Genomic DNA, 23,334 nt, shown 5'->3' with positions numbered 1-23,334 from the left:
CTCTTCCGGTTCACAAAATCACCAAACCGGAACACATTTGGTAAGTGTTTCGGTTTGCAAAATTCTTCCCGGAACGCTTTTGGAATCTGTTCCGGTGCATTCGTTTTCAAACCGGAACACATTTTGAAACTCTTCCGGTTTATTGCCTTGCACATCGGAACGCTTTTGAAAGCTGTTCCGGTTTGTTTTCATCCACACCTGAAGCCTTTTGAGAACTGTTCCGATTTAGCTCATTTACAAACCGGAACCCTTTTTGGAACTGTTCCGGTTTGGTTTTTTGTGATTTTTTTTAAATTTTTTTTCCAGGAAAATGCGTACATTAGGACCTGACGGGAGACCACATTCCCGCCGCCGCCACGACGAAGCTGGTCCCTCTAACCCACCTCAAGAGCCAGCACAGCCGCCTCCGGAGCCACCGCAGCCAGTTGGATATCCTGGTGGACCATCAGATCTATCTTTACTTGTTCGTTACCAAGACCATGTCGCTCGCCGTTTGTGGTACGGACAGGTAAGTAAAATTAATTAATTTAGTAAAATTAATTAATTAATTTTAAAAATAATTTTTATTATATAATCTAATGTGATCTCTTTATTAATTTTCAGGAAAGAGGTCCTAAAAAGGAGCTTAAAGTCGCAGGACATGGGACAAAGCTCCAGGAAAGAGTGCCTATGAACCTCCCACCAGAGATGGAGGCTATTGTGAATGAGTCAGGTCTGGCTTCTCTTCAGAGAACTAGTCTGACCAAGATAGATGTTAACCTCGTCTCAGCATTTGTGGAGAGGTGGCATGTTGAGACATCGTCATTTCACATGTCATTTGGTGAGATGACAATTACATTGGATGATGTTACCTGCCTGCTGCATTTACCTATTGGGGGTATGTTTTGGTATCCTAATGAGCACGTCACAGAGGAGGTGGCGGTTGATCTTGGCTGCGAGTTATTGGGAGTGGGTAGACGTGCCATGGCTGAGCATGTGCGTTCATGCAGGGGAGCTTATTACTCACTGCAGTGGTTGTACGACAGATTTGTGGAGTACCGTGCTGCTGGTAGTTGGGACTTCGCGACCAGGGCATATTTGATGATGTTGGTAGGTTCTACCATTTTTGCAGATAAGACATTTACTTTGGTTGAGGCCCGGTATTTGCCACTATTTAGAGACCTACGTGGGCTCAGTCACTACAGTTGGGCATCTGCTGCCCTGGTCACTCTTTATCGCCACCTTGGTGATACATCTATGTTTAGTTGCAAGCAGTTCGGTGGATATCCTACTCTGATTCAGGTATTTAAGTTATTTTTAATTAATTTTATGTTAATTCATATATTATTATTTATATTATGTAATATATATATATATATATTATTTATATTATTTATATTGTTAACAGTGTTGGATACATGAGTACTTTCCTACACTGGGAAGGAAAGGAGAAAATTGGCGGCCATCTGAGAACCTTGGGCTTCCGCGGGCGATGAGATTGTCCTACATGCAAGGAGCCATCAAGGTGGATGCGTATAGACCGATATTGGACGAGCTGACACCTATAGATGTCATATGGCGCCCATTTGAGGATCATAGACCTCATCGAGCTTTTAACGAGTTATCTCTGTACAGAGGTTTTCTCGTTTGGGGTGAGTTACATGTGCTATACTTACCTGACAGGTGTCTTCGGCAGTTTGGTTATTGTCAGTATATTCCGCCTGCACCTCCTGCTGATACGCTCAGCAATGATGAGATTGCTGTGGAGTGGATTGCTTATGTCCAGAGCGTGACAAATGTGATTAGAGATACACAGCCAGTGGGATACCCTCATGAGACAGTTGATGGATATTTAGAGTGGTATTACCGCGTTTCGCATCCTCAGGTGGTGCCTCCCCCACCTAGTGCGCGTAGAGAGGTTGCAGTTCCTGTCTTTGAGGCAGGACCAGCTGATCCGGATTGGGCTCGTGCCTCCACATTGGTGCACCGTTATCTCCGGCAGGTAGTGGCAGAGGAGGATGATGTCACATATGCTGATTTATTTGAGGTGTTACGCATCGCCCGTGAGCATTGACTCTATTATGATTGTACTCTTTTTTATATTTTATTTTATATTTTATGATTGTAAACTCTATTTTATATTTTATGATATATTCAACTTTATATTTTATGGTATATTCTATGGTATATTCTACTTTATATTTTATGGTATATTTATTTTTATTTGGATAAGATTTTATTTGGATAAGATTGCAGAGAGTTAGTGGATTGTGTTGTGTGGATAAGATTGCATTGATGGCCTATAAATAGGTTCTCCTAGTGTTGAGAAAAAATATCATATTTTTCAGAATGTCTCTTTATAATTTTATGGTTGACACAATTGTTTACTATACGGGAACTAAGGATCCCATGAAGCTTCCAATACCTGAGGATTGCGAGAGACTTGAGGCACTGAAAAGTTTGGTGAATGAAGCATTGCCAGAAACTGATAACCGACTTGTGAGTAAAATCTCGTATCGTGAAAATTGGAGCATAGACGTTGATGGAAGGATAAGTTATAATGTTGTGGAGTTGAAGTGCGATAACGATATGAAAGACATGTGGAAATCACACCGCCGTAAGATAACTAAGGGACCGATCGAGTTTGAGGTGAACCTAACAAGGTCTGCTGAGGATGTTCTGAAGATGCTGGTTCGTCCAGAATCGTCTGCAAGAGTCTAATGCTTTATGTTCTATGTTGTATTATCTAATGTTATTGTTGTCATGTTTTAATGTTCTATGTTCTATGTTATAGGGTTTAATGTTAATGTTCTATATAAATAAAAGATGTTCTATATTCTAATGTTAAAGTTCTACATAAATAAAATATTACATATAAATAAAAGTCACTTAATCTAAATTAACACTTGATGGTAACATAGGCGTAAGATGATGCCAATGTTGAAGACGTCCAGCAAAACCTAACATCCAAGATGTCGCCACTTGAAGACGAAACTTCATCCAATCTAACGTGACGGGTGGCAGTGGGTAGCCTTCTTTCATATTAACCTGATTTCATAACAAAAAAAAAAATAAATAATTAAATAAGTAATTAAATAATTAAATAATTTAATAAATAAGTAATTAAATAATTAAATAAATAATTTAACAAACAAATAAATATATATAAAGGTTACCCGAACAAAATGATTCTTGTTGACAAGGCCAATGCAATATGTAGGAGCACTTGGAGAAAATGTTGTTGTCATGGGAAAAAAAGTCAAGCAAGGGTTACCAAGCATCACAAGAATGACGTTATACCGATTCGCTATCAAATATCCCATCTCTGGTAGTGTCAACCATTTCTCCGGTGGTTGAAAACCAACATTATCTATCAATAAACCACTTCTCACTTCGGATAAATTTGGACCGAACAATCTCTCATATAAGTCCTTCTTTTCTCTTAATTCCATGTCCAAGTCACGACGAACCATTGCCCAACCATCCTCACTATACCCATGCCACGATGCAATGGCTCTAAATCCACAATTACCATCTGCTACAACATTAACTATCTCGGTAATATATGGCCTAATATGACAAGGAAACTGAAGAGTGAAATCCTGGTTCTTTGATTGTGATTGCTTCTTTGACTGTGATTGCTTCCTAGAAGTTTGTGATGCTTGCGATTGTTTTTGTGAAGATTGAGACGCCTGATCAGCATACTCAAAACCTGAAGGATCCCTATAAACATCATACCCAACTGGTTTCTTCCCTTTCCTCTTCACTCCGTCTTTAGTTTTTATTTTCTCAGGTGGTGGACACAATGAAGTTGTTGTGGGATATGCAATTTCACAAACCCTACTTTTCAATGCTCTTTTTCCAACAACATCTAGTGATTTAAACCTTCTCCACAATTCATCAATTGCATTACTCATATCAACCTCCGAACCGGCTTCCTCGTCTAAAGGCAAGTCACCTTCCATAGATAGTATCCTCCATTGAAGATGAACACTTTCTACTTGTAATGGGATTCCAACAACAATCAATCTTCCCATCTCACAAGCACAAGGTAGCCCATAACTCTCATAGTACAACCACATTTTCCCTACTATTTAACACATAATCAAGCCTCGATAACTCTTCTGCAATGCGTCTCAAAGCAGCTCTCGATACTGAACCACGCAAATTATCATAAAATGGACTAATGTGTGCGTGCTCAACCTCATAAAAACTTTTTTGAAACGAAGCTCGAATGTTACCTATTTGGATTTTTAGGTTAGAATTCATAGCTTCCCAAACTTTGACCATGTCACCAAGGCTGTCTCCTATCATCTGCTTTAGCTTCCAATGTGCAGATTCAACCCTAAAATAAACAAATAAAGTATAAAAAATTAATAATTTAAAAATTAATACATAATAAAAATTTTAAGAATTATGACATACCGATTTGTCGTGGTTTTACCAAAATGAAGCACTCGATTAATCCATGCGCTTACAAATCTTTGCCTATGTGGGATCAACCAAGTGTTCTTCACGTAATCGAGGAAGTCATTACAAGCAAAGCATGCTTGTTCAAGATATTGCAACCGTACACCATACTCAACCTCATTACTAGCCCATACAACATCTTTCCACAATGTGCCTATTGTCTCTTGCATGTCTTTCATCACATATTCCTTGTATTTCATCCCAACATTTTTGTTAATATGAAAACGACATAGCAAGTTATGCGTCGTAGGAAAAACAACTTCAACTGCTCTCATCAAAGCAAGATCTCTATCCGTCAAAATCACTTGTGGAACCACATCTTTCTTCACAAACAATTGCTTCAGCTTATCCAAGACCCAAATAAAACTCTCTGTCAGCTCACACTCCATATAAGCAAATGCAACCGCAAATGTCAACTCGGTCGATGTCATACCAACTACTTCAAACAGAGGTTGTCTATATTTGTTGGTCTTATAAGTGGCGTCCATAATCAAGACAGTAGGAAAAAGATTCAGCAACTTTACCGAATCTGGATGAGCCCAAAAAATATCTCTCACAACTTCACAATCATCCCGTTTCCTACTCCAATAAACATAGTTCGCCTCCTCTATAAGCTTAAACAAATGTTGTATCTCACTTCTTGGACCTCTTATCTCCGCTTCAATCACACTTTTATGCTTGTATATTTGCGTGATCCGAGTGACGTTCTCAGGATCTCGCTCTTGCAAGGAAATCAATATGTGTCTAGGCGGAACATGTCTCTTTGTCAAATCAGCAACATGCTGCTTCTCATCGGTTATCAACCTACCAACAAATGAATGACCTTCTAATCTATCTGGTAAACCATGATTATGAACTCCACACTTTACATCAACCTTCCATCCAGAACCATCTTTTGCCGGAGTCGATCTGATTTTGAATGGACATCCACATCTCTTAGTAGCACTTTGAGTCTCACTTTTATCCTTATATTTTCCACCTTCATCGCACCCAAATATCACTTTGTTACTTCTTCCTCTTTTGCCTGTTTCGGTGTCTGAACGCGTGATAATAACGGTCACTTTATTGTTAATTCCAGTCTCTTTAACCCAACGGATAACTTCTTCCCGTGTGACAAATCTCTCTGAAGTTGTGAAAGCATCAGTGGTATCTATAGCTGTATCGTTTTTACGACAAATTTGGAGCGGAACTTCCATACCTGAAAAAAATTACAAAAAATAAAAAAAAAAACATTCTGGAACACATTTCCAAACTGTTCCGGTTTGTAACCATGTGCACCGGAACACTTTCCCCAACTGTTCCGGTTTGGCATTAGAAGTACCGGAACAGTTTTGAAATGTCTTCTGGGAGGAAAAAAAAAGAACCGGAACAGATTTCAAAAGTCTTCCGGTTTGAAACTTTGTGAACCGGAACTCTTACCTCAGGTGTTCCGTTTTTGATGCGCGTAGGGGTGCAGATTTCAAATTTTTTTGACTTTTTGAAAAAATGGTAAAAAGTAAAATGGTAAAATGGTTATTAGTGTTTGAGGGTAAAATTGCCATTTTTAAAAAATTGTAGGGGTAGGAAGGCAAGTGTAGGGGTAGGAAGTAAAATTTTCATAATGCAGACATCATGACTCACAGTCCGGATAGAGACATCCATGGTAGGACAGCATAACACGCATCCGTTCGGCGAGAACGGACGTTGCGTACAATATCTCAGGTGACCGATGGAGCTGCAGTTGTATGTGACCCACCTTTTACATCCGACACACCCGCTTCAGCCGGGCCCATTCCTTCACCTGCATCAGCCAGGCCCACTCCATCACCCACTCCAGTCGGGCCCATTCGTTCACCTACATCAGCCAGGCCCACTCCATCCACCTCTACTACTCCATCACGGAGACCTCTGGATGATCCTGAGGGTACTTCTACGTCAGAGTTGCCACCACCCTTACGCAGACTTCATCGGGGAAGTTCTTCTTTTGTCGGGCCACCTCCGAAGGTACACGAAGGCGGAGGCTCAGGATATGCTGATTGCTGAGCTAGGGGTTGATCCCGAGGACGCCCTTGAGGAGGTGGAGAGGACTCGGGGGGCCCATGTCAGGTTTAGTTTCCTTCAGAGACAGTATGATGTGGAGCTCACTGCGGCACACTAGGCTAAGGGAGACGAGTTGGAGCAGGCTACGCACAGAGAATGGGCGCTGAGGTGCTACTTCTTATATTTGATAGGCATCTAGCTCTTTGCAGATACCAGCTCGTCGTACACAGACATCGTCTAACTGACGTACTTATCGGATACAACATGTATCCATGAGTACAACTAGGAAGCGGTAGTACTGGCGTACAATTACTACAGACTTGGAGAGGGATGCCTGTGGAAGGAAAGAACGGTGGCACGCGCTGTACACTTTTAGTGGTAACAATCTTATACTCTTCTACTTTTTTAATATTTTTTTATAATACTTTAAAATAACTGTGTTTTGTTGTTTCAGGCTTGGATACTACAGCACTTCCCAGAAATTATTGGCTGGGGAGAGGTTCCCACCTACACAGAGGTCATGCCGCGTTCCAGTCGTTTCACCCCTCGCAAAGGGAACCGGGTGCCGGATCCATACAGGTGCGGTCTTGACCGCATGGCCGCCGAGGACATCAGGTATGACTGCTATGCTGAGCATCAGGAGACGGTTCTGTTTGACGAGATAGCTCTGTATTCCGAATGGTTGGCCTCTAGCTCGACCATTGTTGTACGCTATATTTCGGAGCACGTCTTGCGTCAGTTTGGATATGAGCAGACGGTATCCCGCGATCCTACTGTTTCAACTCTTATCGCCATGACCCGCATGTAGTTAGAGGAGGTCTTTGCAGACTGGGAGCATCACCTGGTCCCTGAGGAGCCACGGACGACGAGAGCAGAGCACGATTGGAGCTGTGCCGAGGGGTACATCACTTGGTACTATAGAGTCTCACACCCATACATGCTTCCAGCTGCAGAGGGAGCTCCGCCCAGACCATCCCACGAGGAGATTCTCCGTGCCCATCAGACTCAGTTGGACCACACTTAGGATCTTCTACCTCTGTGTCTTTAGATAGCCGACAAGGGCATCGGAACCATTGCAGAGGGTTTATTCTTTGAGGGGACTTCTCATAGGCGTGTGTTGGGCGATATGATCAGGATGGCAGAGAGTGCATTTTTGTACCGTCAACATCGAGCCAGGACCCATGGAACACTTGACGCCAGGGGTGGAGCTAGCAGAGCCCTTGGTGGACTCGGAGGCGGAGACGGAGGTGGAGAAGATGGGCAGGATGGTACGCAGGATGCTACCCGACATATTCAATAGTTTTTTTTGGATGATGTATTTATATTTGATTTGTTTATGTATTTGATGACGTACTCGACTATGTATTTGGATTATGTATTTGACCGACATTATTTATATATTGTATTTTTATTGGTCAAGTTATTGTTGTCTTTATATGCAGTTTGGAATCTAAAAAATGTGTGTGTTTAAAAATGGAGTTTTTAAATGAAAATGAAATGAATTCAAAAAATAGCAGACTGTTCCCTAGATGCACCTACGGAACACTCTGTTTTCACCACCTTCCGTAGATGCATCTATGGAAGTATTTTTAAACTGAAAATTAGCTGTGTTTAAATATGATTTCTTTGATTTTGTACCTTCTGTAGATGAATCTACGGAAGAAATCAAATTTTTTCAAAATATGGGGTGCTTCCGGAGATCCATCTACAAAGCTGGGGGCAAAAATTGAAATTTCTATGGTGTATAAGAAATCCATGGGGTTGGTTGAAAAAATTTCAATTCAATTTGGTTAATTGAAATTTTTAAAATAAGTGGTGCAATTTATTAACCATTTAAGTGGTCTAAGTATTTTGTGGAGTAAAGGGAAAAAGAAAAGAACATAAATGAGGTTTTATTATGGGAACACATTAAAAAAGTCCCTGATAGACATTAGAAAATCCTTTGAAGATATTAAGATTCTGAAGATAGACACTAGAAAAGCCTTTGTTATTTTAGATTGAGAATATCTTATTCAAGTTTTTGTTCGATTTGTTTTTGATCAAAAATTTTGTGATTGGATACTTACCAGTCTACACTAATCCAAATTATCAATCACAATAAATGGGAAAGGTGCATGACTTTTTCTTCCTCTACCAGAATGAGGCAAGGAGATCCGTATTTATCCATTCCTCTTCTACATTGCTGAAGATGCACTTAGTATAATGTTATCTATGTTAACAGGTCAAGGTAACGTGCATATCAATTGGTAAAGTAATCATTCCTAGCCATATTTTTTTAACTGATGACCTTATGATATTTTGTAAAGCTACCAGAAAAATGCTCAAGTCATTAACCATGTTCATTTAGAATATGATTAGAATTCTGATTAACACATCAGTGCAATTAAATTTAAGTTTTGTGATGAAGGTACTTTTGGATCTTATTTGAGATACATCGCATATATGTTTGGAATAACCGTTGGATAAACAACATTTGACTATCTTTGGGTTCTTGTATTTAAAGGATATCCTAGAACTCATCATCTTTAGATCATGATAGATGGAGTATAATTAGCCAAGCAAGCTACTTGGAAAGGTCATCTTCTTTCTATGATGGGTAGGGTTCAACTGGTTCAGTTAGTCACACAAGGAATACTTTTGTATAGTCTTATGATTTATGAATGGTCAATCAATATCCTTGATAATCTAGATTCTTACATCAGAAATTTTGTGTGGGCACAACTTATTACTACATCTTGAAAGTAATTTTCCCACCTTTGTTTAAAGGAGGTCTTGTTCAAAGAGATATTAATATAATAACTAAAGTTGGTAGTTTATCTCTTTTTTAGAAGTTGTTGATTCTGAATAGTCAATAGGCTTCTATGCTTATTAGTAGATACTTCAGCCACACAAAAATTAATCATGCATTATATTTCTTCAATATGAACTGACATTAAACATTTATTTTCTTTTCCTGAAAAAAACATAGTAGATGGAATGTTGGTAATGGAAACAACATTGATTTATAGTCAGACATGTTGGGATGCAAAATTAAATATTTGCACCTAGTATTGCCAATGGATGTTCAATATATGTAAACTGGTAAGGTCAATTCAATTATCTAAGACATCGATTGAAACATTCCTCAAGGCTAATTTTTCTGGATCCTTAAATTATTGAAGAAATTTTGAAGATTAACTTGTCATTTGATAATATTATTGTTGGTAAACTCATTCGGACAAGATCTACATATTGTGATTTATCTTTTAAAGATACCTATGATTGTATCAGGAGAGATCACATCGAGTCTTTTTAGAAAAAAATCATTTGACATCCCCTCATAGCGTCTATTGACTTGTAAACTAATGTTTAATGTTATTGCAACATAAGACAACCTGATTCAAAAGAAAATGCATATGATTTCGAGGTGCTCTCCCTACAATTATGATTGGAAATTGTACATTAATATTGTGGAAACATCATACCACTTATTTCTTATATGAAGGAACACTTTACTTTTCTGGAATTAGATGGAGCAATTATTTGATATGGTGGTTGATAAAACTAGGTACGAAAGCTTATTCGAACTTGCTAGTAGGAGTTGTAGCTTTAAATTCATAATCTAATCATGACGCTCGTCATAATAATTATTTGTAAAACTTGGCACACAAGAAATGATATCAGGTTTCAAAATAGTAAAATTGACTTTGATAGACATTATTCATGTTAAATAATTGGTCTATATAGCATCTACTTCTTTCAAGGAGCACATGTACTCTTCAATTCAGGAATTTACAATTATTAAAGATTTTGACCCAAAGTCGGCCTTCTCCTACACCTAGAATCATATAAGTTAATTAGTATTTTCCTATTCATAATTGGATTAAGTGCAACACAAATAGAGTTTCAATAGGAAATCCTGGAATATCAATTTGTGGTGATATATTTAGGGATAATTAAGAAATTTTTGGGAGCTTTCTCGGCTAAGATTGGAGTTTTCACCTCCTTTTAAGTTAAATTGCATGGAATCATGCTTGCTAACAAATATACTAACAAGATAAATTGAAGATATTTTTGGCTTGAAATTGACTCAATGCTTACCATTTGTGTACTTTCTAATATGAATATTGTCCTTTCACATCTTTTAATTAAATAGAAGAATAGTTTACACACTATACATTCCTTTAAATTTAAGATATCTCACATTTTCAGAGAGGAGAATTCACCTGTAGATAGATTCGTTAATACTTTTTTTTGTTGTTGATTATAACGTTCGGTAGAATTCACTTTCTATTTGTACTTTTGAAAGTTTTTTCAGAGATATGTTTGACATATTTAAGTATTGTTTTTTCTATCTATTTGATGAGTTAGGTATCATGACCCATCTTTTTTTACTTTTTTTAGTTTTTATTTAATTATTTATCTTTATTAAAAAATATTAAATAAAAAATGATATTTTGATTTTGTGGTTGATATTATTTTACTAAATTTATTATAATTCTTGAGATAAGCCTTTGTCAAAAATTTCTATTTAATTACAAAATCAAATTTTTACTAAATTCCTCAAAAAAAAAATTATATTATTACTTAAAAAAATACTTAATACTAAATTAGAAATAAGTTATACCTAAAATATATTTAAGATTTAATTTATATTAGGATTTAACTGTACTTTTAGCTCTTTCAAATATCATAACGGTACAACTTTTACCTCTCACTTTTTAGTGTGACTTTCTTTCTTTGTGGTTTAGTAGTTTGGAATCAATTTTTCTTTCGGTTTATCTTAAAATAATATTGTTTTTTGACGCAACATCTTACTTCTATAGTCAACTAGTAAAATACTGATGCCTACGCATGAGTATGACATGGTATGGTATGTGCATTTATTTTTAAAATATAATAAAAATGATTAAAAAAAAAGACAAATATGCTAAAAAAAAATATTATCTTAAAAGAGATAATAAATTGGTGCCTATATCTTTTTATGATATAAAAATATTTGAATTAACAATATATTTTATTTCGGTATATAAATATTATTTTTGTTTTGACATTATTTATAAAAATACTCGAATCAATAATAAACTTGTTCCCGTTTATAAAAATAACGATGTTTAAAACATTTGGATCAACGATACATTTTCTTACCAATATAAAAACATTTAGATCAACAAAAAAATTTTAAATCTTGATATTTGAGTCATTTTAAGAGTAAATTGGTGGATTAATCAAGAAATTAAACTAATTAATTGTAAGAGCAAGATTGGTTTTGTATCTAGCCTTGAATTTTGATGATAACTTTACATGTTATCTTAGAGAACAATTGTGTACTCTAATGGTTTATGTCTAGTGTGCAGCTTTTGCTAAACAGGTTCTGACTCTGGTAAGAAGGCGTGTGACGTAATCAGGTTCTAAACTCAATACTCTAGAAAAATACCTTTGATGTGTTAAAAAGTATGTCAAGTTTCTGGAATACTTATTATGCAATGGTTATAAGAAACGTTGGTACATCAGCTTCTGATCGAGACTTTGCAAGGAAGCTTTGGAGGCCTTCTAAAGCTTTGCTTCTGTTGTCCCATGTTCTGAAGATGCTGAAGACAAGGTTGTGTTAAACGAGTTCTGAATATCTGAAGACATCAGTTTTGAAGACTAAGTGATGAAGACTCTAAAGACAAGGTTCTGTTGAGCAAGTTTCGAAGACTCCAAAGACTTAGGTTAAGAAGACTCAAGTTCTGATCCTTCTACAATATGTTTCAATCAACATACAATTAGAAGCCTCTGAACATATATAAGATAAAGATCAAGAATGTCTTGCGTGAGATGGCAAGTATAAAAGTACAAAGTCCAATGTATCCTCCACTCTTATAGGGTGGCGTAGGGACAATTCTATTTGTACTTGTTGTCTGCCATTCCTACCATGACTGTTGGGGACAAAACAACTGGATTTGTGTTTTCTATTATACCCTCCAACGGATCTATTCTTCAGTTATAAAAGGAAGACTTGGAAGAATTTAAAATCAACAAATAAGTTCTACAAAACTACACCAAAGTGCTGCACAAACTCTGTTGAGATATTTTTTGTATACTTTTGTATTTTTAGCAAGGAGCTTTTGTTCATATCTTGCTATCAACACTTTTGTATTACTTTACTTAAACATTGTGTATTCTTCTTATTAGAAGCATATCTGTATACACATCTTTGTAATCAACGGTTATTGATAGGTTCTTTGAAAGGCTAGGTGTAGTCAGGATTCTCAAAAGGACTTTGGTTGCAGTCATAGTGGTTTGACAATAAGGGTACTTAGTTACTCATAGGATACAAGTACAAGTACAAAAGATAGTGCTCACGCGGGTATGTGTTCGATTACAAAAAAATTTCAAACTGCGGGTATGAAGACGGGTACTATAGTACCCTGCCCATTGTCATCCCTACTAGTTTTTAAATTTGTGTGTAGTCAATCACAAATATATAAAAAAATAGGGAATTATGAGCACATAAAAAATAAAAATTATGTGTTTATTTTTTAAAACAAATTATATTATTTTAAAAAATTTTATTTTTTAAAATTTATTATAATTTTATAATTTATTTTATTTTAGTATTATATTTAAATAATTTAATTATAATTTAATAACATAAATATTATTAACAACATTAATCACATCAATATCACATCATAAAAAACACCAATAGAAGATAAAAAAATCTCAAATCATATTAAATAAAAGATTAAAAAGCTAAATTTAAAAATGAAGAAATTAATTAGTTATATTGACTTAAATAGAAAAACCAAAAATATATTTAAGAATTAGAATTATGAAAAATTAAATTGTACAGTAATTAGGAATCCATCAAATGTGATGCTATGTCACATAAACATTGGGATCTCAAAGCCTGTTCCCACCTAACTTGGGGATGTATTGTTAAAGTTGTCTGTGGATTTCACAACCATTACTCAACCAACACCTCAGTAGGTCATACCTTGACCTATATAAATATCATAATTTGCATATGATAATTTTAGAATCTAATTTTAGTTTAAGGGGAATGGTTTATTGGAGATACTTGAAGCAATCAATGCACAAGCTCTTCAAACTGAGGGAGGACCCAATGTCTCTGATGCTTACTCAATTAATGGACTTCCAAAGCCACTTTATAATTGCTCTGATAAAGGTATATCAAATAAACAAATGCTTTTGGCATGCTCACATATCTTGGTTAAGGACACTCTATGGTCCTCTATCCTTTTAGCAAAACCACACAAAGAAATTCCTACTATATTGGTAATGAAATTATATGATTATCTTAATTTATATAAAATTTAATTTAATTATGGTTTTAGGAGAATGGTTTAATGGAGATTTTGAAACAATCATTGCACCAGCTCTGATGTCTCTGATGCATACACAATTAATGGACTTCAAGAATCACTTTATACTTGCTCTGCTAAAGGTGTCAATATAGGTTCAAACGCCTAACCCCACTATCCTTTTTTACTTTAAGCATAGAGAAATAAAAATAGTAAAAACTTTATTAGTTTGATTAAATTTTGGTTAATTGAATGAGATTAACTTAACTTTTTTATTTTTTATGCTATATATTTAGTGTTGACTTTTTTCTTTGGGTAGTAGAGCATTAGAAGTGCATTATGCTACTTTTTATCTCTCAAGGTTATAAAAAAACTCGACATCTAGCTAGTAATTTATTCGGAGTACAAATTCAATTGTAAATGATCATAGTCTAATTTATTCGAAGTACAAATTCAATTGTTAATTATCAGAGTCTAATACTAAAGTTGTTAGCATCTATTTTAAATCCTTCATTTGTTCCTCTACTTGTTCCTTCATCTATTTCTTCAATTCTGTCCCAAAATTGATCTGTGGTACTGCATAAAGTGAAACATGTGATTCATTATTATAAAAAATATAATTTATCTCGGCTGCGAAAGGGACTTTATTTCAGTTTCACATATTAGGTAACAAATGTTTGGACAATTAGGATTTTTAAAAAAAACGAGAGAAGAAGAAGAAAGAAAATAGAGAGAAACTGAATTGTGAAATATTAAGATTTGTATTATTGAGTGAAGTTATTATTTACATCATACTATGTCCTTTATATGGGCAACTAAACCCAAGCACAAAACTCTACAAATCGGCCAAACCCAAAAACATACAAAGTGTAAAATACTTCAACATAACTATATGTATGATGTATTCGACTCTCTTGAATACATATGACTCCCACTACTTTCACACAGTCGAATACTATCTATCGACAGAACATCGAATTACAACTTCTAACACATCCCCTAATTCATGTTCTTGAGACTTCTCATCCCGATGCTTCACTTCAACTTGTTGAACCTGACTTTCTTCAAGGGCTTTGTGAGTATATCAGCTAGATGTCATTCTGTCTTTGTTGTACTTCAATTTTTTACCCTGAGATCCCACCTTATTTTGAGAATAGTGTGGTCATCATAACCATCATCACCATCATTGTTCATATATCATTTTCTAATAAAAAATATACAAAAAAAGATTGTGGTTTCCTATTGCTAGTTTCTCAAGGTAGGTGACTGATCAGGAGACTCAGGAAAATTAGAGTTCTGAGGCCCACAAAGGAGCTCAAACATTTTCACATTCTCAAGTGATTCCCCTCATAAAAATCCAATTCCATGTGTGGCTCAATTCAAAGTCAATAACTTTCAATTTTATTTGATGCACAAATTAGGGTTTTGACCTAATTCATCTAAGGAATGGACTTTTTATCAGGACATGACTACATGGTTTACATCATGATTCAAGGACCTCCAATGCTTCATTATAATCCATTCATATCATCCATTTGATTGGAAGAGCTTGATCCAATTAACATAGGCAAGAATGCAATTCATCTGGAAAAATTCAACTGTCCAAGACAACCTTTGACTTTTGAGAAATTTGGTCAACCATGGAATTTTAAAGATCAAAATCATGAATATATGTTTATTGAAGTCATTTGATCAAGAAAAATAAATCAAGAATCAAAAGTCAAAGTTGGAATATTTAAACACTTAGAAAAATTTCAATGTTTTAAGCTTAAAAGTATCAAACTTCATGCACAAGCTATACCATGATCCAAGCTGAATTTGTAAAAACTTCCAACATGAAAGTTGTAGATCTCAATCCAAACTCCAACTTTAGTGTTGACAATTTTTTTTCAAAAGATCAACTATTTGAAAGTTATGGGCTCATGAAGTTTCATCCAAACACTTAGAAAATTTTCAAAGTGTTTTAACCTACTTTTCTCCAACTTTATGGGTATTCTTCACAAAGATTCAATATGAACTTGAAGAAACACCAAAAAAGGAAGTTAAAGAGCATTGTTAGGGCTTTCCAAAAAGTACTAGAGCTCTTCCATAGGATGTGTGAGTTGGAAGTTTTGAAGGCTCAAAGTTAGGGTTTCAAACTTGAAATTCAAGTCATGAACATGAAGAACCAAGTTGCAAAACTAATTCCAACTCACCAAATCTGCAAGATTCTTGTGCCACAGATCCTATAACTTGTTTAAACCACCATAATTAGAGGATTACACTTGCTTTTGAGCAATAATCCAAGTGTTTCAAGCATTTTCCAAGTGATCATACCATTTTAAGGCAAAAGTTAACACTTCCATTTTGAAAAAGCCAACTTTAATCACTAAGTCAACTTGTCTTAAGCTCCTAACTTGTATCTTCTGTAAACATTCAACCAAAAGCACATACCAAACATATTTAAAGTATCCAACAACCCCAAGCATGCTTGTACTATGCATTGGAATCATGTCTTGCAACTTTGCTTCAAAAACAAGTTATGAAGCCTTAAAACTCCATGTGATCAGACTCAAGCTCTCTTATTTCCCTATAAATAGAGATCACTTCTAAAGCTTCAAACCACACCAGAAATCCCCTTCAAACCTCTCTGAAACTCTCTCATATCAGAATTGGTTGAATTTCTCCATTTTTGAGCTTTGAAGTCCATAACTTCGAATCTCTTCATTCTTGCAATCTATTTGCAAATTAATCATTCAAACACCCTCAATATTGCGTATAGACACTTCTGTATGCATTAAAACTCAACTGAAACACACAAACCAAAACCTCCATATCTCACTTGTTCATTTCTCCAAGTCGAGGCCTCTAGAGAGATTGAGTTGCTTTCAGTCCAAACTAAGGATTGCTAAAGCTTCCTGGGGATTCAGGGAAACTAATAGGATCATTAAAACACTTCCAGAATTGCTCTAAGTCCATTGTGGATTAATTGAATTTTTTCTTGACATCTTATCATTATCAAGATTCCTTCCGTGCTTCACATTCTCTTTTTCACATTTCTTGGTAAGTCTTGCTTGGAGTGCCTATTCAGCCACGATCTTCCTTTTTGAGTTCCTCTGCTTAGGCCTCGTCTCTTAAGCCTACAGTGAAGCTTGAAGTTCTTTTAACTTCATATAAACTAGGTTCTTTGACTCTTCAATTGACACTACAATACAATAAAAACTTATAGTCAGACATCTCAACATTTCTCAATCTTCTGCAAATCGTTGCTTGATTCACCATATGCCTTTATCTAATTCATCAATATCACAAGACATGAAAAATATTCCAAGACTAATTCATCTCCGTTCATCTGAGTCATCTCGGATTATTTTCTCAATATCTGTAACTTCACCCTTTTTTAGTTTTTCATCTCCTCCATACAATTTCTTCAACCTGACCCACGCTTATTTTGTTGTTTCCTCTTTAATTATCTTCTCAAACATGTTAGGATCTACACACTGATGAATCAATAATAGAGCTTTTCTTTATTTCTTCCTTTTATCCTTGTGCACAACCTTGTATTCATCATCCACATTTTCTTCTAATGTTAGTACTCCATCGTTCACGATTTCAGACACATCGTGAAATTAGAAGACTACCTTCATATGTGCAACCCATCGTTTGTAGTTATCACCTTTGATGTAGTTACATCGGTTTGATATAATAATCGAGGGGTATAACATATTTTTTGTAATTTTTAATTTGTTTTAAATCTCATTTTGACTGGCCTGTATTTGTTTTACACGAAAAACTACAATATTAAATTACATTATTTTCAAAACCACACACACACACACACACACACACACACAGATATATATATATATATATATATATCCACCATTTATTTTAAAAATCAATGATTCAGATTCATTCTCATATTCTCATATAAATATAAATATGACATATATATATATATATATATATATATATATATATATATATATATATATATATATATATATATATATATATATATATATATATATATATATATAGGGCATATCATATGAGAATGCCATATTTATATGAGAATGTGAGAATGAATCTGAACCATTGAATTTTAAAATAAATGGTGGAGATTATGAGTGAATCTTTTTTCTCTCTCCTACATTTTGAAATAAATGATGTAGGAGAGAGAAAAAAAGATTCACCCATAATCTCCACCATTTATTTTAAAATCCAATGGTTCAGATTCATTCTCACATAAAAAACCTCTATACAATTTTTACAACAACCAACCAAAAAAAACTAACGTTGTTGAGATTCATAATAATGACAGTTTGCTGGTAAACACCTATAGGTTGAAGAAGAAAAAGATAAGCTAACAACAACAACATTAACTTAACAAATATAAATAAATTACATGTATATGGATAAAGTTAATATCTTAAGACACTAGCTCGTAATGTCTCTAGAGATAATATTTAACATATGTCTCATAACATAGTACCCACAAGAGAAGTTGTCCGGTTGTTTTAACGACTACAAATAATTTTCATATAGTTACTAAATTAATACACATAAAGCACCAGTAATACATTAGCAAAAATAAAATAATATTAAGAAGCTCTAGTAATACTTACTTTTTGGGGAAAGGAACTTTGACTTTCTACCTTTTAGATTACGTTTTTACAAAATTATATTCCTTCATAGTTCTACATGTCAGTAAAAATCAAACATGAATAAAATCTATTCAAAACTAAAAATAAAATATGACTATTACAAATAATATCATTTACCTTCTCAAAACGGAATGCATCATTTCAATACAGTTATTGTATAATTATAACATTTTGCTTCAAACATACACTACAACGCGCAAGGCTTTTAAAAGCGCTTTTTTTGGCCTTTAACAGCGCTTTAAAGCGCTGCCAAAGCCAGCGCTGGCATAGGCTACGAAAGCGCTTTTAAAAGCGCTCTGGTAGGCCCCCCCTATAAGAGCGCTTTTCTGGAAAAAGCGCTCTTGTAGGCCCCCCTTTAAGAGCGCTTTTCAGGAAAAAGCGCTCTGGTAGGCACCCCTATAAGAGCGCTTTTTTCAAAAGCGCTTTCGTATGTTGCGTTTTTTTTTTTATGCTTTTTATTATTTCTAAACCTGCACTTTTGGCAGCAATATTTTAGAACCTGTAATTTACTATTTTTTGGCAGTATTTTTTCATGAACCTATAATTTATCATTTCAAATCGATATATACCATTATAATCGATATCGATTATATACAAAAAAAAGTATTATATTATATACCATTAATGTAAATCAAAATACATATATACATATTTCTAAACCAAAACAACTAAACCAATTCACATATTTCTAAACCAAAACAACTAAATGGGAAACAACTTCCGAGTTCTCATGCAACCAATGTACGCTTCCTGTATTATCTGGAGCTATGTTGTATTGATGCTTTAGTGGAGAACCAGTAGTCACCTGAGCTATGTTGTATTGTGTCACAGAATATGAATCAAATAACTGTACCCCGAACGATCCTGCCACAGAAGACTTCGGGGTACATTACTTGATTCATATTCTGTGGAACATAATCGGCAGGGGCACATTGTGTTCTATCCTTTACCAGTCCATCCACTGTTTGAAGCTCAACCTACAATAGAAAAACGTGATTATTTACACAACATTCACATTCTCAATATTTTCTCTATCAACCAAAAATTTCCTCATCTCCGAACAAAAGACAAAATAGTTAATAAAAATAGTGCTATACCAGAACAGAAACCAATTTATAAGAAATCAATTAACAACCACATGCACATAAAAATAGTTTTTGATAAAAGAACAAGTCAATTGAGCCAACAACCAAAAACCCTAAAAAAAATCAGCCGTAGAGCCAACAACCAAAAACCCTAAAAAAAATTCTGTTCATCATCTTCGAAAAACCTCTCCAGAAACTGTAAATACATTGTTCATATTCATCCAATAACAATCACAATACACAGCCGCAAACACTAACCAAAACCCTAATTGTTCATCTTTCTCATACACGCAAACCATTCATCAGAAACAAAACCATTCACAAATCATCATCAAACATAACCAGACAAACATTCATCAAACCCAAACATTTGTTCATCACTTTCCTAATCAAACAAACCCTTCAGAAATTTGAGAGAGGAAGGGAGAATAAGAAATAAACTCAGAAAGGTCTCACCCGGTTTTGGTTTGTAGATTCAGAATCGAAACCGAACTCAGCAACAACACGAACCTCAACTCACCATAAACTCGTGTGTTTTGGATCTGAAAGGAAGAAGAACGGCGGAGGTTGCTAGGGTTTTGGAGAGAGGACGGCGGAGCAACGAAGGAAGAAGAAAGATCTGAAACAAAACGCGTGTGTTTGTAAAATATATAATTTTTTAAATGGGCTACCAGAGCGCTTTTCAAAAGCGCTTTAATAACACCCCCTACCAGAGCGCTTTTATCCCAAAAGCGCTTTCGTAGCACCCACCCTATAAGAGCGCTTTTAAAAGCGCTTTCATAACCCCCTACCAGAGCGCTTTTTAAAAGCGCTCTCATACCCCCCCTACCAGAGCGCTTTTTAAAAGCGCTCTCATAACTCCCCCTACCAGAGCGCTTTTTTTGCATCATTTTTCCTTGTTTATTAATTTTTTTTTTAGCGAGCCCTACGAGAGCGCTTTTGCTAAAAGCGCTTTAGTAGCTGCGCTACTACAGCTTAAATTTGGCGTAGTGATATAACAACTAGTTCCTAATATGAATTGCAAAAAAAATTAGAATAATTAATAATGTGTGTAAAATTGATTTATAAAAGAAAATACAAATTAATATATACTTATGCATGGTAAAACGGTCCCATGTAACATTTTTTATTGTCATTACACAATTTATTTTGTATGTACGTCTTAATAGTGTTAGCTCCCATTTATTGAAATTGAATACTAAATGGGTCTAAGAAATAATTATTTCTTGATGTAAAAGTAAAATTTTTAAGTTAAAGTATGAGAAAAATGAATATAAATTGAAATCGCTGTAAAAATTATTCTTAGGAACATCACAATTATACTACAGTTATGTCTAACCAATCATCTTTCTCAAAAAGTTCCACAACACAACTCTTATGAAGTATAAAAGCTTGTTCAAGTTCATGTTTTAATGTAAACTCGTAGATGTTAGTCATCTCCTATATCATCCTTGATAGTCTTTGCGTGCTATCTAGTTAAGATAGTATTGGGTCAATATTGTGTTCTGGGAAAGAATAACTATCTTTCATGCTTACACCACTCATAACAGCTTTCTCAACTACTTTATCAGGTATGTTTAACTTATTTGAAATTGGGTGGTTATGTACACCCTTTTTTTCAATTGCTACATCATAAATACAAGCGATATACAGTAAAAAAATTAAATACACAAATAATAACAAAAACATACAACACAATTTTTTTAACTTATACTTATACCTTAATCACACGTAGACATACTTCTCCTACACTTCCTTGGAAAAATTTTCTCGCTCCTCCTCAGCCAACCTCTCTCGCTCCTCCTAGACTCTCTCCCGCACCTCCTGCAACATCCTCTCATGCTCCTCCAGATGCACCCTCTCACGTTCCTCCTGAGTCCACTTCTCCATTGCCTCCTGAGTCAACTTCTCCATCGCCTCTTGAGTCAACTTCCCCCCCTCCAGTTCTAATACCTCCCCCACCTTTTGAGCAATTATCTTTTCAATTTATTTCTTCCAGTTTGATTCATTACTTGTTTGTGATAATCCAAAATATAACCTCAAGCTGACGCCTCTTCCAAGACCACATACACGCCCACCATGCTTCTCGGTTCCAATCGCTTCTACCAAGATGTCATGACGCTCTCATGGAGCAAAGATATTGTAACACCCCAATTCTACCCGGAAAATATTATAAAAATCAATGTTACAAAATTTCCAGCAAAACAAGGGATGCTACACTTTCAACTTGAAAACAACGACATTCAATCAATTATATCTCATATACATAACGCATAATTTTGGAAGAACCGACAACAACCTGTTTTATTCTTTTGAAAAGCAAACCACTTTTAATTAAGCAGCAGAATCTCAATATTCAACTTTAATTAGCATAACAACTTTTGTTCAACTAAAAAAAACTCCATAACAACAAGATACTTTAATAGATTCATCTTAAAAATTCAGCAACTAAATATAATAACAAAAATAAAACAACAAGTGTTCATCCCCCGAGTGTTATGTATTAGAACGACTACACCGACTCAAACTAATGAAAGTAAGCAGCCTTCACTCTGGATTACTTGCACATTACCAACATAAGGGTAATATTCAAACAGAAGGGGTGAGATATCAAACCATATAATTAAGTATCATAAACAATATATATTAGATCAGATTATATAAAATCATTACTTCAACAACTTTCAAACAACATTCATCACCACAAAATTATCAACATAATATAACAACTAATTTATCATCGCAACAACAACTCAAAATGAAACTTGGAATGCGACTCATACAATGCACATGCATGTGCTACCATTGGAGCAGAACTCCTAACTTAATAACAGAGCAAAACTCCCAACTTAATAATGGAGCAAAACTCCCAATTTAATAACAGAGCAGAACTCCCAACTTAATAACGGAGCCGAACTCCCAACTTAGGAACCGCCAATTAATAGAGGTGTTAACAAGGCATAAGCCATCAACTTTAAAACAAGGCATAAGCCTTCATCGCAGTTTTCCAGTCCAAGCTGACGCAAATATGCAAGTATGTGACTCCATGAAATGAGACATCACAAAATGAAACTTCAACAATAATAACAAAAACTTAAACATCAACAAGGCAAAACCTCCAACTTATATTCTGCCCATAAATAGAGGCAGATCATCAACATTACATCGTCGCAGGTTTATTATTATAACTGTTTCATCTTCGTCATAACATCATTACAACAATGACACAATAATATAATTGCATCTCAACAATCTAAAACAACATCGTCACAACAATTTTATCAACAGGTACTACAACTTCACATTATCAAAATATCACAGCAGCATCATAATATCAACCGCATATCGCAAAATGAGACAATAATCATAATAAAGTTATTCACACACACAATTATATTTTTCGGTTAATTTTCTGCTATTTAATATTACTATCTCGGCAACTCATTATAGTCATCTCTATCCAATACTACTAACTCTACAATTTACTATGATCTGCTATTTTCAATTATATACTACTACTACTGAAAATTCTACTAAATATAACTCTATAATTTAATAGAACAAACTCTGCTAAACTAACAATTATATCTTGAACATTATTGCTACCAACCCAGTTATTCACTTATTATTTATTACTACTAGTCACTGTATTATTCTTCTGCTAATTAATTTCTATGGCGCTTAACCCTCTGTTACTGTATATAAATATGATCAACTAACCAATCCTGTTTTCAATTAATTAATCACCATGTTTTTCCTTACTAATAGATATTATTACTAATTATTATTATAGTTCAATTAGAAAATACACTAAGATATACATGTTGCAGGATTAATTAATAATAA

The 23,334-nt window shown here is 34.8% G+C and overlaps 4 protein-coding genes across 4 annotated transcripts; 2 read left to right on the top strand and 2 right to left on the bottom strand.

Moving 5' to 3' along the window:
• Window positions 1-310: 310 nt before the first annotated feature.
• On the top strand, window positions 311-2,053 carry LOC131614030 (protein MAIN-LIKE 1-like). Its single transcript, XM_058885659.1, has 3 exons — window positions 311-508; window positions 604-1,281; window positions 1,388-2,053. The coding sequence occupies exons 1-3, from the start codon at window positions 311-313 to the stop codon at window positions 2,051-2,053; spliced, it is 1,542 nt and encodes a 513-aa protein (XP_058741642.1).
• A 275-nt stretch (window positions 2,054-2,328) lies between these two features.
• Window positions 2,329-2,700, top strand: LOC131614028 (uncharacterized). Its single transcript, XM_058885658.1, has one exon. It carries the CDS (start codon window positions 2,329-2,331, stop codon window positions 2,698-2,700), a length of 372 nt encoding a protein of 123 aa, XP_058741641.1.
• Window positions 2,701-2,868: 168 nt separating this feature from the next.
• LOC131614027 (uncharacterized) lies at window positions 2,869-4,016 on the bottom strand. Its single transcript, XM_058885657.1, has 2 exons — window positions 3,156-4,016; window positions 2,869-3,027 (listed from the first exon to the last, which is right to left on the bottom strand). Exons 1-2 carry the CDS (start codon window positions 4,014-4,016, stop codon window positions 2,869-2,871), a joined length of 1,020 nt encoding a protein of 339 aa, XP_058741640.1.
• A 28-nt stretch (window positions 4,017-4,044) lies between these two features.
• Window positions 4,045-6,275, bottom strand: LOC131614026 (protein FAR1-RELATED SEQUENCE 5-like). The gene is made up of 3 exons (XM_058885656.1): window positions 6,185-6,275; window positions 4,405-5,647; window positions 4,045-4,324 (listed from the first exon to the last, which is right to left on the bottom strand). The coding sequence occupies exons 1-3, from the start codon at window positions 6,273-6,275 to the stop codon at window positions 4,045-4,047; spliced, it is 1,614 nt and encodes a 537-aa protein (XP_058741639.1).
• Window positions 6,276-23,334: the final 17,059 nt, after the last annotated feature.

Source organism: Vicia villosa, linkage group LG6 (assembly GCF_029867415.1).
Source record: "Vicia villosa cultivar HV-30 ecotype Madison, WI linkage group LG6, Vvil1.0, whole genome shotgun sequence".
NCBI classification, from domain to species: Eukaryota; Viridiplantae; Streptophyta; class Magnoliopsida; order Fabales; family Fabaceae; genus Vicia; species Vicia villosa.
Note: the sequence above shows the minus strand (reverse complement) of the source record. Positions and strands in the feature narration are given on the sequence as shown.